This window comes from Furipterus horrens, unplaced genomic scaffold (genome assembly GCF_987537825.1).
Source record: "Furipterus horrens unplaced genomic scaffold, mFurHor1.1.pri manual_scaffold_5, whole genome shotgun sequence".
NCBI lineage: Eukaryota > Metazoa > Chordata > Mammalia > Chiroptera > Furipteridae > Furipterus > Furipterus horrens.
This window is the reverse complement of record NW_028327175.1, coordinates 119,783,866-119,798,287: the sequence shown is the minus strand read 5'-3', so window position 1 is coordinate 119,798,287 and position 14,422 is coordinate 119,783,866. Positions and strand designations below refer to the sequence as shown.

At 57.0% G+C, this 14,422-nt stretch overlaps 2 protein-coding genes across 3 annotated transcripts; one reads left to right on the top strand and one right to left on the bottom strand.

Annotated features, from left to right (window-relative positions):
* Positions 1-1,283: 1,283 nt before the first annotated feature.
* Positions 1,284-10,314, bottom strand: RGS11 (regulator of G protein signaling 11). The gene is given in 22 exon segments (XM_090279379.1): positions 1,284-1,367; positions 1,511-1,627; positions 1,703-1,816; positions 1,907-1,988; positions 4,347-4,430; positions 4,432-4,482; positions 4,570-4,657; positions 4,795-4,910; positions 5,007-5,120; positions 5,224-5,300; positions 5,379-5,402; positions 6,498-6,566; positions 7,857-7,938; positions 8,136-8,212; positions 8,443-8,501; positions 8,624-8,675; positions 9,401-9,413; positions 9,415-9,499; positions 9,711-9,761; positions 9,837-9,903; positions 9,905-9,934; positions 10,291-10,314. Coding segments are annotated over 21 exon segments (1,521 nt in total). The 5' UTR covers positions 9,920-9,934; positions 10,291-10,314.
* A 1,522-nt stretch (positions 10,315-11,836) lies between these two features.
* ARHGDIG (Rho GDP dissociation inhibitor gamma) lies at positions 11,837-14,401 on the top strand. 2 transcript variants are annotated; one of them, XM_090277395.1, is made up of 6 exons: positions 11,837-12,092; positions 13,167-13,346; positions 13,425-13,508; positions 13,682-13,758; positions 13,841-13,904; positions 13,988-14,258. In XM_090277395.1, the coding sequence occupies exons 1-6, from the start codon at positions 12,020-12,022 to the stop codon at positions 14,185-14,187; spliced, it is 678 nt and encodes a 225-aa protein (XP_090133521.1). In that variant the 5' UTR covers positions 11,837-12,019; the 3' UTR covers positions 14,188-14,258. The 2 variants fall into 2 exon arrangements, with proteins under 2 accessions (XP_090133521.1, XP_090133520.1); XM_090277394.1 differs by having other exon boundaries at positions 11,944-12,092; positions 14,130-14,401.
* The last annotated feature ends 21 nt before the right edge of the window (positions 14,402-14,422 follow it).

Below are 14,422 nucleotides of genomic sequence, written 5' to 3'. Positions count from 1 at the left end.
AATGCAGTGGATCGCCCCAGCACCCCTGCACTTTCCAAGGGCTGGCCAGGAAGGGGTGGGGGTGAGTTCTGGCAGCTCCCTAGGCAGGAGGCTTCAGTGAGATGCAACTTTGGGTACCTAAGTGATGAGGGAGATGGTTTTAGAGAATTCTGTAGTAATTTCCTATGGACATTTAACTATGAAAAGCTGTCCCTGTGACCCCAACTCCCTTCACCCCCCCCCCCCCAAAGAAAAGTCCCTGTGAAAAGTGACAGGTCTGTAAATGAAGATCACCTGGAGTCAGGCAGGGCTGAGAGCTTGAGCGATGCCCAAGACTTCCCAGGGTCTGGGTTGGGGTCCACAGCCCTAGACCGAGGAGCCAACTCTGGGAAGGGACCACCTCGTGCAGGCCCTGGGGTCATGAGGAGGAGTTAGGGTGCTGAGCCCAGGGACGCCCTCGCTGGTTGGCCTCCTGCACCCTGCACTTGTAAATAAAGTAGTTGTGCCTGTGGGGGTCCCTGCCAAGCTCCCTGGAACTTCCAGGCCTTAGGGCACAACCTGCCCAGGAGACAAAGGAATCAACTGTTACTGCACCCTGTCCTGGAGTGCTCAGGCATCCCCATCCGTTAGAGCGCACTGTGTTCCTGGCTGTCCTCCCCCAAAACCAAACTCCGAAGTGTGCCGCCTGAGTCCAGCCTCAGGGCTGGTCTCTGCTGTGGACGCTCACACACAGGACCTCCCGTGACACCTCTCACCACCTCCCTTGCCATTGTGTTCGTTGTGTGTCATGTGCGCAGCACAGTTTGCACCACAGCAGGGTGAGCTCAGAGTGAAGGCCAAGCGTCTTATTTCTGTGCCAGGAATGGGTGGGAGTGGTCAAGCCCAGTGAGGTGGGCTAGTTGAGAGGCACAAGATTCTCTCTGCTGAGCCAGAGCTACACCCTGAAAGGAGCAGTGTTCCTTCACCCTGCATCTGGGGAACGGTGGGGCCCTTCAAGGCAGGGACGACTGGTGTCGCCATCTCTCCTTGAAGGTCCTGCCCACCCACCCAGCAGGGCTGTGAACTGGGACTGTTGTCAGAGGGGTCATCTCTGTGCAACTGGCGCAGAAGCCATGGCCTCAAGAGACTTGAGAAGACCAGATAGGTGCACCTTCGGGACAGGTCTGGGACATGTGCAGTGACAGTGACGGTCAGGACTGCTTTGTACTCGGAAGGCTGAGCACAGCCTCGGCAAAATTCAGGGAGCTCTGTGATCCCCATTGGAGTCACTGAGCAAAGTGGAGCAGGTAATTTAGCTGTGAGGTTCACACTTCCTCCTGCGGGACACCACCCGTCTGTGCATCTGGCTTCCAGGTCAGAGCACGTGCCTGGGTTGCGATTTCATGGTCCTGGAGATGGGGGTGGGCACATAGCACCAAACTGAAAGACTACCTGTGAGGAGTGTGGCTTTGGTCTGGTTTGTCCATCTTGTCCCACCTTTCTCCAGGTGACCCAAGCTAGCCAGTGACACCCTCTCGCTAGAAGTGAGCACCTGGACCAGTTCCTTCTGGGAATCCTGAGAGAGACTCATGCCCCACAGCAAGGCCAAAGCCTCTGTGCCCTGGGGGATACCCACGGTGGGGATCTCGGCATCTGCCAGGACCTTAGGCTAGAGGAGGGTGACAAGAGGTGAGGATGATCACCTCTTCCTCCAGACTCAGGCCCACCTACACCTCCCCATCACCACCCCCAGGGCTCCTGGCAGCCGCTGCAGGTTCCCCGGAGGCAGAGACTGCGGCAGGAGGGAAAGCAGGTCTGGGGCTTTAATGTAGTCGTGGCTTCCACGTGAATGGGAACACTGTGGGTGAGAAGGGGCCTGAGTGCAAGGTGCCCCCAAGTGTCCTGCCGGCCTCACAGCTCCTGGGCAGAGGGCACTACCTATGCTCACCTTCTCTGTCTCCGGGAGGATCGTGGCCTCTGCAAGCAAACCTTTGTACATGTCCGACTTCAGGAACCTTGGGTAGGAGTCCCGTAAGAGAAGGTGGTCAGCCCTATGCCTTCTGTCTCCTCGATCTCAGCCCTCCCTGCTCCAGCCTGGCTCTGCTCCCACCCTCAGGGCTCCCAGGGGACGGTGCCGGAGTCTGCTCTCCTAGACCTGCCCTGACTGAGCTGACTCAGGGAGACCTGGTCTCCCACCCAGTTGGGCCATTTAACTGTCCAAGATGAGCAAGAGCCCAGTGCCTACGCAAGGAGGAGCAAACCATGGAAGCTCCAGTGAGGGAACAAGGAGCAGCTGTTCCCCTCAGTGAGGGCCAGGGCATGGAGCCAAATGAAAAACAGGGTCGAGGAAAAATGTACTGTAGACAATAAAGTGGGAGAGGAATCTATGAATGTAATTGCTTATATTTCAAAAAGGTAAATATAAACTTATCTTGGGAGGAAGGGAAGAAGGTAAAAGGGCAGGGAAAATAGCTAGATTTATTTGAATGTACCCCACTTTATAGATTGAATTTTGAAACTGTAGATATTTCACATAATTATAAAATGAAATAATAAATAAGCAATCCCCCAATATTGAAAGAAAGTGCCACGAGAGGAGCTGGATACCCAGTGGGTGACACCACCCAGACCACACATCATGACAGAGCGGTTCGAGCGACATCCTGAAAAGGATACATGCAAGAGACTGAGTGATGTTTCTCTTGCACATCAGTGTTTCTCTCCCTCTCTTTCTCACTCCCTTCCCCTCTCTCCATAAGTAAAATGTTTAAAATAAATAAATAATAAAAACATTGAAACCTTATGACCTCCCTTGGCAGATATCAGTGGCCCAACTCATTACTTTGATAAGTGGTAATTAAAAGAAGGAATCAAGCACTGATTCTGCCTTTCCTGTATGATCAGTACCACTGGGCCAACAAAGGGCAGGCAAAGGGAGGCTTCCTGCTGGCAAACAAAGAGGCAGTGATGGGATTAGACTGTTGCTGATGAAATCAGGAGTCTGGGGAATGACTCAATGGTTGCTCAGTCACGAAAAGGGAAGCAACCAGCCCTGACCAGAGTGGCTCAGCTGGTTGGCTGTCGTCTCGCAAAGCAAAAGTTAAACAGCTCCATTCCAGGTCATGCCTGGGTTGCAGGTTCGGTCCCCAGTCAGGGCACATGCAAGAGACAACTGATTAACGGATGACATTTCTCTCCTCTTTCTCCGTCCTTTCCCCTCTCTCTAAAAATAAAATCTTTAGAAGAAAAAAAGGAAGATGTCTAACCCTAAACCCTAGACCCTGTCAATATATCCCCTTATGAGGCAAAGGGACTTTGCAGATGTGATTAAATTAATGATGTTGAGCCCTGGCTGGTGTGGCTCAGTGGATTGAGCGCTGGCCTGTGAACCAAGTGTCACCGGTTCAATTCCCAGTCAGGGCACATGCCTAGGTTGCACATGATGTCCCCAGTTGGGGGTGCGTGAAAGGCAACCACACAGTGATGTTTCTCTTTCTCCTTTCCCCTCTCTAAAAACAAATAAAAATAATAAAACATATATATTAAAAATAAATAAATAATGATGTTGACATAGGGAGATTGCCTGTATTATCCAGGTGAGCTCAGTGTAATCACAGGGGTCCTTATAAGTGAAAGACGGAGGTAGGATGATAGAGATATACTGCTGCTACATTAATATTATATCTCGTTTATAATCAAAGTTTATAAATAGACTTTAAAAATAAAATATTTTATTTTTAGCGGGAGGAGAAAGAAGGGAAGAAAGAGGAAGTGAAACTTTGTTGTGCAAGAGAAACATCGATTGCACGCCCTCAACTGGGGACCTGGTCAGCAATCCAGGCATGTGCATTGACTGGGAATCAAACCAACAATCTTTCAGTCTGCAGGCGAGCATTCAATCCACTGAGCCACACCAGCCAGGGCTATAAATAAGCTTTTTAAAAATAAAAAAAAAGATGATACACTGCTGTCCTTGAAGATGTAGAATGGACCATGAACCAAGAACGCAGGTGCATCTAGGAAGGAAAGGCCGTGAAACAGATTCTCCCCAGAAGGAATGAACCCTGTGGACACCTTGACTTTAGCTCAGTGATGTCTGTCTCAGACTCTGGCGTCCAGAGAATAAATGTGTGTTCCCTTAAACCACCAAGTTTGTGGCGTTTTTTACAGCAGCAACAGGAAAATAACCCAAGAGGTCAAATGGGCAGGCATGGCCCCTGACTGGCTATTTCAGGACACTGAGTCAACACTGCAGCAGGTGTGCTACTGGCATCTGCAGCTGTGTTGAAAGGGAGGAGATGGCCCATGTCTTGTAGAGGAACGTCCTGAAATACCAACACACAGGAAATCTGGAAATGGCTCTATGGTCACGGCTGCAGGCGCCCACCTTCTTCATCAGCATATAGATGTGCAGCTGGGCATCATCCAGCACGTAGCGGTGGGGCCGGCACAGACCCTCCAGGGTCAGCTCCAGTTCCGGCTATCATATTGACCCAGCGGACAGCGCCAGGGGCCAGAAACTGCCTTTGTGGGGACAGGAGGACAGCTCCGGGTGGGTCCAGGCTCCACAGGGCTGCCCTCCAGCTGGCCAGGCCCACCTCTTGAACTCACTGGTACACGGAGTCCACCAGGGCAGGGACCTGGGCCTGCCCTCCATGATGCAGCTCCTCGCGTGCTTCCCAGAAGCTGAGGTTCTCGACTGGGGGATCCAAGTATCAGATCAGGCCCACAGCAAGCTGCAGCCAGGGCTAGTTGAAACCTGAGGGGGAGGGGAAGATGTGTCCCAGGCAACAGCCTCCCTCACAAGGGCCTCAAACAGGAGGTGGGGCGTCTCACCACTGAACTTTTTCCTGAGGAAGTCCATAAAATGGGCTCGTCCCACAGGGTCTTCCAAGAGTTCCCGGAAGCTGACGCCCCATCGCTCTGCACGGAGCTTTGTGGGTGCAGCCACACTAGGGGGAAGGTGTGCGTCAGGAGCATGAGGAACATGGGGTGGGTGAGACAGTTGGGAAGAACACCTGCAGACCCCTCTCCCACCCTGGGCTCACCTGGATGCATTCATGGCCCAGTAGGTATCATCGTCTGTGATCCAGGGGTTGCTGGACAGGCACCCAGACAGGATGGGGTCATGTGGCCCGTGCTGGCTGGTGAACTTCAGGTACCTGAGGGTGGGGTTGGTCCCAGGGGCAAGTGCACGGAGGGGCTATGGGTCGAGGGCATAAGAGGAAGGCTCTGGGCTCTGGGCTTGGGGTCTCCAGCTGCCACCCCCATCCCACTCATGCCTCAAGGCAGACAGAGGACTTCACCTGGGTCCTGCCCAGGGCCTTTCTGCAGCACTCAATCTATGACACGGGACTGTGAGGCAGGGTCTGGCTGGGGGTCAGCCAGCCCACTCCCCTGTTTTGGCCCCCAGGGCCTACCTCTTGCTTGTAGAAATCCACATTCTTGGTCTGGAAGGGGTCAGGAAAGCTGCAGTTAGAAGGCAGGCCTCTTCAAGGGGCTGACATCCCACCGTGGGTAGGCAGAGCAGGGCCGGGCCCCTGCCGCATCCCTTGGGGCCTCTCCTCTGATGGCAGGGTCTGACTTTCCAGGAAGCTTTTGGGGCCTATCATTTGGAAATTCCCAGATGTTCTTAAAGTTTCTTTGAGGTTCCCCAGCGATCACTGGTCCATATTTTCAAATGTATTTAAATCATCTTTATAACAGCGTATAAGCAAGGAATACTACTATGGGTCACACTAGGAACCCAGACTGTTGACTGTGCTCCATATTCATCATGTTCAGAATTCAGAACCCGCCGGCCACCTCCTCATGGGCCAGGTGGCCATGGGACTGGCTGTCCCTTCTGAACACCCCGCAACAATCACTGACACAACCAGAGGGAAGGCAGAGAGCACCCTCAGATGCCTGTAATTTCCAATTTTTGTCTCAGCTCTCCAGGACCACCTTTATAATGGGAAATTATAAATCTGTGATCATGAGCTTATGATTTGGAAGTTAGGAAGTCTTGTCAGTAAGGTACTAAATGTATCTGTTCTGTTTGGGTTTCCACGGGCTTTGAACCCTGGGCTCTGCTGCTACAAAGACTGGCCATGTCTGCCCTAGTGCAGTGCCTTCTGGTTCCCGAGGCCACCAGACCCCTTGGAAAGGGGTGGCTGGTCTGGCCTGGCAGAAGAGCCCCCCACCCTTCCCAGGGTCCATTGCACTTACTTTCACCCAGGGCAGCACGTGGGAGGTGAGAGAGGACGAGAGTTAGCAGAGGAGCTGAGAATAGGAGACCAGGGTGGGGCAGAATGAGACCAGAAGTGGGGCGGTGGCACTTGGAGTGGCCTTGTCAAGTGCCATTTGGACGGACAGACGAATGCAGACCGGCGGGCAGCTCCCAAGTAGTCCCACAGGGGTGGAGTGGGGACAGGGAGGTGTGTGTGCGTGCGTGGGCATGTTGTGGGGGGAGTGGCACGGTCGTGTGCGTAGGAGTGGCGAGTGGGCGGGAGGCGCGCGTGCGTGTGTGTGCGCGCACAGGCGCACAGCCTCCTTACCATCTGCGCTGGCCTGGCAAGGGAGGATCCCCGCTCTGGACCGTGCTCCAGCACGCTGGGGACCCCAGGCTGCAGGGTGGAGATTGGGTGAGGTGAGGGGCACAGCTCAGGCGGGATGCTGAGACCCCACCCTAGGGCTATGTGCCTGCTCCCCACTGGCCCCTATATACGGAAGCTCTGAGCCCATATGTGACCCTTTAACATGAAAACCGACACTCAGAGGACCGCAGAAACCTCAGTCCTGAGTCCTGCGCCCCAGGTGTCCTCCCTGCCCATTCCCACCCGCCCGGCGACCACTCTCCCAGAGCCACTCTAGGTTCCCTCTCCAGCACCTCACCCTGCCCAGGGCTCCTCAGAGCTCCAAGTCCATGTGTCACCTGGCCTGGCTTCACCACTAAAGCAAAATCCTCGGCTCTCCTCCACAGCCCTCCCCATTCTGCCTCTTTTCAGCCAAGCTCACCTCCACATATCTGACAGTTCAGGTCAGAAGCCTAACTGTCCTCCTTCAGACAGTTCCACTCACCTGAACCCACTTGTCCTGCCACCCTGTCCTCAAACACAGGTGCCAGTCTGGTCCTTTCCCTAACGCTGCCCAGGTTGGAACTCTCGTATTTTCTTGCCCGGAGGCTCCAGCTGCCTGCCATTCCTGGTCCTCTCCACACTTCCCTCACCCCACACAGCCAACCTGGCCCACTCCCAGCGCCCCGCCCTCAGCCCATGCAGGCAGCCTTGGAGTCATGCCTGCTCAACTTCCCTCTGCCTGTTCCTTCACCAGGCCCCCAGGTGGAAGATTGAGTCATGCTCCCAAAGATGCCCCCTGCCGCCCACCACACACTTGATGAGGTAATTGGGCAGTGGGTGCCTCCTTGAATCGTCTCCCTCAGGCTTTTTCATACAGGAGCTTCCATTCATGGTTTGCTGTGACTGCTACCATGGGCTCAGATGTCTCTCCACTTCCCCACACAGCAAAGGGACCTCAAACCAACCACTAGGATTGCAGTTCTGGACAACGCCTAACCCCTGGCCAGGACCTGCAGAAGCTGCAGCTAAGCCTCGCTTCCACTCGCCTCATCCCAAGGGTCTTTAGGGCCCCCTATCAGCTTCCCCAGGCCTCTCCCGAAGACCCAGAGAAGCTTTTTGTCCTGTGTTTTGTGAGTGTGTGTGTGGGGGGGGTGGCCTTAGTTAGACCTGGTTTCATGATCTCTGGGTCCTGAAGAGCCACAGAACCAGAACTTCCTGACACCCACTGGGTATACCCTTCCCCGGGGTCCCGGCAGAGCATTTGAGGAGCACGTATTGACTCCTGGTGGCACCTGCTGCTGTCCAAGGAGCCACTCCCACCCCACCCAAGAGGCTCACCGGGGGCCTGTTCACCAACCAGTACATCTGCTCCTGGCATGCAATGACCAGCCTGTCCCCCTTCCTGCGCTGCTTAGCTGCCCTGGCAGAGACAGGCAGAGTTAGGGGAACATGGTGCCCACCACAGCACCTCCCCCACCTACCCTCAGGTCAGGGCCAGACCAGGCATCCCAGCCTGGGCTGTGCTCTTTCTGGTCCCATGGCTGCTAGTGCCCAGCTAAGAGCCTTCTGGACTTCCGGGCAGTCTGGGCTTTGTGCTTGCTGGACTCGGGGCCTCACCGCAGCTGTTCTCTTGCCTGCATCATGACCAGGTCCCAGTTGTGGTTGATTTTCCTGTGTAGTCGGTCATAGTGCTCCTGGAGGTGGTGTGGAGGTCTCCAGGGGATAATCCCTTTCCATGCCAAACTCTTAAGGCAGGGCATGGACCCTCCCACCTCCCCACTGAGACACTGCAGGGAGTGGCGGGTCTGTGTGTCTGAATTACCAGGGGCCTAGGCTATGTGCTCCAAGGCAAACTGTGAGGCCCTATGGATATGAGTGGGGCTTGGGTTCCTCTGGCTGGACTCAGCCTGGGGGAGGCTCCCACCTTCTCATGGTCAACCAGGGCCCCCTGCTTTTGGATATTCTTCTTGGCCAGGTAGATGGCTGGAAGGGCAGGGGTGCAGGATGCAGAAGAGCAATGTCTGCACCCTCCTCCCCTGTGGCATCACCCAGAGGCCACCAGTCTTGGGAGCTTGTCCCAGGCCAGCCCATCCCTCCTCACTCACCATAGTCCAGCTCAGCAGCTGGCCACAGAGTGCTTGTCCAGAAGTAGGGTGTCTGATGCCATGTGGGAACAAGGGGTGTCTGGGATCTCCTGTGCCTTCCCCACCCCAGGAGTTGCCCCCACCCTCTCAGCTCCCTTAGGAAGAAACTGGGCTGGCTGGGAGTGGGGAAACAGAGAATCTGCCTGTCTGCCCATGGTCTGGAGGATCAGCTGACCACTAGTCCTTTCTCTCCACCTGGAACTGAGCTCCACTCACCCCTTGGGGCCCAGTGCAGGGGCTGCCTTCCTGACTCTGAGCTCCAGGATCCACTACTCCAGGGAGGAATGGGGTGGGGCCTTCTCAAGCCCCAGATATAGTCACAGTCTATGCTGGGAGGCAGGGACAGACTGAGGGCAGGCCCACCTTGGGTTCTTGCTGTGGCCAGGAAGGGAAGGCAGGGGGCTCCCTCATGACTGAGGACACACACACACACTGAGGGCAGGATCCTGTCCTTGGGCCTCACACAGCTTCTTTCTTGGAGTCGGGGCTTAAGGACCTGGGAAGGCTGGCAGAATCCTCCATAGGTACTACCCCTTATGGAGGCCCTGTTGTGGCCCCAGAGAAACTGAAGTTCCCTCCCCTTAACTTGATCCTTCTACCACAAGAAAGATTCCAGTCCAGGCCTTTTGGGGAGGGGACAGGAGACCACCAGGCCTGATGTGATATCACCATATTTTGGTCCCCACTAGTTGGGTTGCTGGGTGGGGGGGTTTCCACCTGCTCCCAGCTGAGCTTGACCTGAAACCTGTAGTGTTTCATCAAGCTGGAGCACAAGGCTGTCATGAAGTGGATACAGATAGCCATGCCGTACCAGGAGGATTCCCAGGTGCAGGGCCTCTGGATGTGGGGTTGGAGAGTGAGTGGGTGAGTCAAGGTGGTGAATTCTCAGCTGTGGAGAACTGAGCAGCATCTCTGGGGATGAGTTCCTTTTCCCCAACACACTTGGTTTGGCCCTGACACTGGTGAGTCCCAGAAGGCCCAACCCCATCAGCCCTGGTACCCCAGGGTGGGGTAGGGGCCAGGATGGGCAGCGGGCCAACTCCCTTACCCTCCTCTGAGATGCAGTACTTCTGGGTCAGCCACTCCACGACATCGCTGCCTACATAGCAGTGACTGGGTTGGGGAGGCCAAGGCAGGGCCAGCACCGTCCTCAGACCCCAACCCCCAGCCTCACCAGTCACCGCGTGAGGAACAACTGTGATGAGCAGTCATTGGCTCCGCATCTTCACGCCCTGGTTGGGGGTCCTGCACACTCATGACTACCTGCTCCACCTGTGCAAAGTGGGCGTTGAGGGACTGCCTGGCTGGACTCTCCCACCCCAAATCCTGATTCCACAGACCTGGCTGGGTTGCCTGGATCAGTGTGCAGGGAGATTAACATGCACAGATGGTGGGATTTCAGATCATTCTGGCAATGGGGTGGGGGGTGGGAAGGGTGCAGCTGAGGTGAAGACCAACCCTCCTCACACAGCACCCAGGGTCTCTGCTGCCTCACCCCGCCCCACGAAATGCCAATGCCTCCAGGCCCATGTCCACACCGCGCTCACCTGCACCCACTCCTCTTCTGCCCCTCCCGGCCTTGAAGCCTGGAAATTCTGGGGACAGCAGGACCCCCACCTGGCACCCACCTTGCTCAGGTAAGGCACCTGTGCCCGGGAGGGAGTGCACACTAGGGTGCACAGGTCTGGTGGCCATGGCTACTGGGCAAAGCCAAGCCAGTGGGGGTATTGGCCTTTGAGTCTCCTTGCCCTTCCCAGCCCTGCCCCATGCCCGAGTTAACCCTCCTATGGCTGGAGTTGGTCCCAGGTCCCATTCCAGGTCTGGGAAGGGGCCAGCACTAGACTGGCCATCCCCATGAGTCTTCTCCAAAGTCAGGAGAAACTGAGGCCTGTGCCTACGAGGGCTTGCTGGGGGCTGCATGCCTGAGGGAAGGGCCCTGAGGTGGGATCCAGAGATGTGGGCTTAGACAGGTCTTGTAAGGGAACAGGGGCTCAGGAAGAGGGAGGGGAGCCCAGAGGGGAGGGGAGGACTGAGGGAGAGGATGGGAAGTCAGGGAAGGGGACGGGGCTCTGTGAGGGGAGGGTCTCCAGGAGAGGGGACTTTTGGGGAAGGTGGGTTGGGGTGGGGGACAATGTGTCTACTGTAACCCCTGTCCCCTGTACTCACCCTATGTGTGATGCTCTCAAGATGTTCAGGGATCAGGGATGAGGAGGCTGTAGGGTCGGTCAGGGCAAGGGGTCTATCACCCTAGAAGTGTGTGCCTGTGGTTGTGTGACACCATGCGTGCCATCACCTGGATGCTACCAGGACTGTATGACACTGCGTGCTGGTGTTCCACCTGCTCCACTCAGCCTTTGACAAAGCTGTCCCCGGACGGAAGTCCCACTCACTCCTGTTCTCTGTCTTGGCTGACTCCCATCTACCCACCCCAGGGTTTGTTTAGGTGTTAAGACCAGAAGCCCCTCTGTGTCCCCCCTCTCAACATTCCACCCCCCCGATTCTGTTTTGAATCAGTGTTCACTTTTCCCCAAGGACAGGGAGGGGCCCTCAGAATCCTCTGGGTCCCCAGAGTATGGAGAGACCCCCACCCCACCACACTCACACAGCCCAGTCAATAAACACTGAGTAATGGCTGTGTGGGTGTTGACCCCAGCCCTGTGCATGAGTACTCTGGTCCTCTGTGCTAACGACTGTAACCTCTGGGGTGCAGGGCCAGGAGGCTGTGCAGACACACATAGTGTCCCCCAGCCCCCAAGGCCAGGAGGCTCTAGAAATCCCCCTCTGCCCAGGCAGAAGCTCCGCGGGTAGGAAGTAGCCAGAGAGTAGGGGACTTGTTGGGCCCCAGGTACAGCCTGCACTGCATGCTGGTAATGAGAGAAAGCTTGGGGACATGCCTTGTGTGTGTGTGTGGTGGTGGTGGGGGGGTAGCACCTGCTCCACTCGACACCTTCGGCCCCACCGGCCCCGCCCAGAGGGCTTCCCTAGAGGCCTCCCAGACTACCCCCAGCGCAGTGGGGGTAAGGCAGCCTTGAAGGCCAGAGCAGGGTGCAGTCCGGCGGGTGGCTGGGATCTTGACTGAGGCTGTGTCCGCAGCGGCTGTGCAGGGTCAGGGTGGCCTGGAGACGGGAACGACAGGATGCCGGCACAGTGCGTGTGACGGGCGACATGCGACACGCGCGTCTCTGCTGGGCTGCTCGGGGTCTGCGGAGCGGCTGGGGGCGCGCGGCGCGGGCGCGGCGCTGGGCGCGGGGGGCGCTCCCGGCCGGGATGAGCTCACCGCAGTCGCGCCGGGGCTGAGCACCAAGCGGGGCGGCGACTCCTCGGCTGCTCCGAGGCGGAGTCGGACTGTGGGCCACCATGCTGGGCCTGGACGCGTGTGAGCTGGGGGCGCAGCTGTTGGAACTGCTCCGGCTGGCGCTATGCGCCCGAGGTGAGCCAGCCGGGTTGGGGCCAGGGCGGCCACGTGAGCGGGGTGATCTAGCGAGGGGTGGTTTTAGCCCGGGGCGGGGACCTGCTCCTCCCCCGTGGAAACTTTGGACGCGTGGGGACCTTGTGCGTGGACCTCCCGGCAGGGCTTTGGCGGCGGTGGTGGTGGTGGTGGCTTCCTCCTGACTAAACACTCCTGGAGAAAGGAGCCAAGAGTGGGCGGGTCTGCTCTAGAGATCGTACTCCTTTGGGTGTTTCTGGGGCTCCTTCGGGGTCTGTGGCGATTTCTGAGAAGACTGGAGCGCAATGGATAGGGACTCCAACAAACCCTGTCCTAAGACACTAATGGGAAGGGCTTAGAGACCCCTATCCCAGCCTAGTTTAGGAAGGGGCTCTAGGTGACTCTGGGAGGTGGCCCCAGAGCTTAAGCTGAGGAAAGCTAACCCCACCTCTTAGGGACACTATGGAAGGAACTCCTAGGACTGTGGGAAAGCTTCAGAGACCCAGTCCCTGACTGAGCAGGATGATAGGGGCCAGAGGCTTCTGGGAGCATTATGGGAATATGCAAAGAGGCCTCAGAACACTGAGGAGCCCAGAGGACCACGGGGACAGAGCCTCTGCTCCAGGAAAGCCTTCGGAGGTCACCACTCAATGGTGGTGGTCCCCAGTGCTTGGGGCCATCCCCTATTTGTTGTCTTCATTCCCCCCACCTGTGGCCTCAGTCCGGGAGGGGTCCTGGATGGATGGCTTGGCCAGAAGGAGGCAGCTGGTGCCTCCAGGATTGTCACTTGGCTCTTTTGAACCTTCACCAACCCCCAATTCCCCTCCTAAAGGGTGCGGATGCTACTATGCACCTTATACTCTGCCCCCTCCCTGAGCTCCCCCATGTACTCCTCCCTCTCTGAGCTCACACCTTCTTCCCTAACCCCACACCTCCTCCCTCCCCGGGCCCCTACTGGCTTCCTCTCAAGTTCCTTTGGGCAGTGGGAGGTGCAACTGACAGATGGGGGGCTCCAGTGTGACAAATGAATGCCCAGGGTAGCTGGTGGCATTCGCTCACTCACCTCCCCAACCCCAGTCCTTCTGACAGACAAAGAAGGGGGGCAGCTGCCACCAGATGAGGTGCTGGACGAGGCTGTGCCAGGGTACCGGGCCCCAGGGAGGAAGAGCCTCCTAGAGATCCAGCAGCTGGACCCAGATGATGAGAGCCTGGCCAAGTACAAGCGGGTGCTTCTGGGGTCCCTGCCGCTAGTTGTGGGTATGCACAGGCCCTGGATGTGGGAGGGGCAGGTGAGGATTTGGGGGTGCATCCTATAGACCTCCAATTTCTCCTCAGACCCAAGCCTGCCCAACGTGCAGGTGACGAGGCTGACCCTGATGTCTGAGCAAGCTCCAGGGCCCATGACCATGGACCTTACAGGTATCTCCCTTCTGCAAACTGCAGACTGATCTTGAGGGTAGAGAGCTCTTAGAACCCCATGCCCAAACCGTAGTCCTCACACCCATCACATGTACCACCCCACTTCAGGGGCCCCTGGGGCCGGGTCTCAGCGACTGCAGGCATTGGTTCCTCAGCTGTGCTTTCCCTAACAGGGGAGCTGGCTGCACTGAAAAATCAGGTGTTCGTCCTGAAGGAGGGTGTTGATTACAAAGTGAAGATTACTTTTAAGGTGAGGGCAGCTATCATGGGCAATGCTAGTCAGCCATAGGCTCAGCCCCAAGAGGGACCCCTTAACACACTTTGTCCCTCAGGTCAATAAGGAAATCGTCAGTGGCCTCAAGTGTCTGCATCACACCTACCGCAGGGGCCTGCAAGGTGAGGGCCCTGAGAAGGGGTGGCCTGGGGGCTGGGGGCCAGTGGGACAGAGGGCAGACCCTGATGCCCTCCCCCTCCCCCAGTGGACAAGGCCGTGTACATGGTGGGCAGCTATGGCCCAAGCGCCCAGGAGTACGAGTTTGTAACTCCAGTGGAGGAGGCACCGCGGGGCGCACTAGTGAGGGGAGCCTATGTGGTAACATCCTTCTTCACTGATGACGACAGGGCAGACCATCTTTCCTGGGAGTGGGGCCTCCACATCTGCCAAGACTGGAATCGCTGAATGCCCACCCTCTCTGCCCTCCTCCGGGAGCTGTCTTCCCACTTGGGGTCCCTGTTTCCTCTGCCTGTCAGTCACTGCACAGGGACCCCTGAGCATTCCCCAGCCCCTCAGTCAGTGCTTAGATCCCTCATGACCTCTGCCCTGTCTCAGGACACCCTCTTCCTGGGCCTGGCACTATGCCCCTGAATAACCCTATTAAACTCCTGTCTCAGTGCCCACGGTGTCGCCTCTGTCT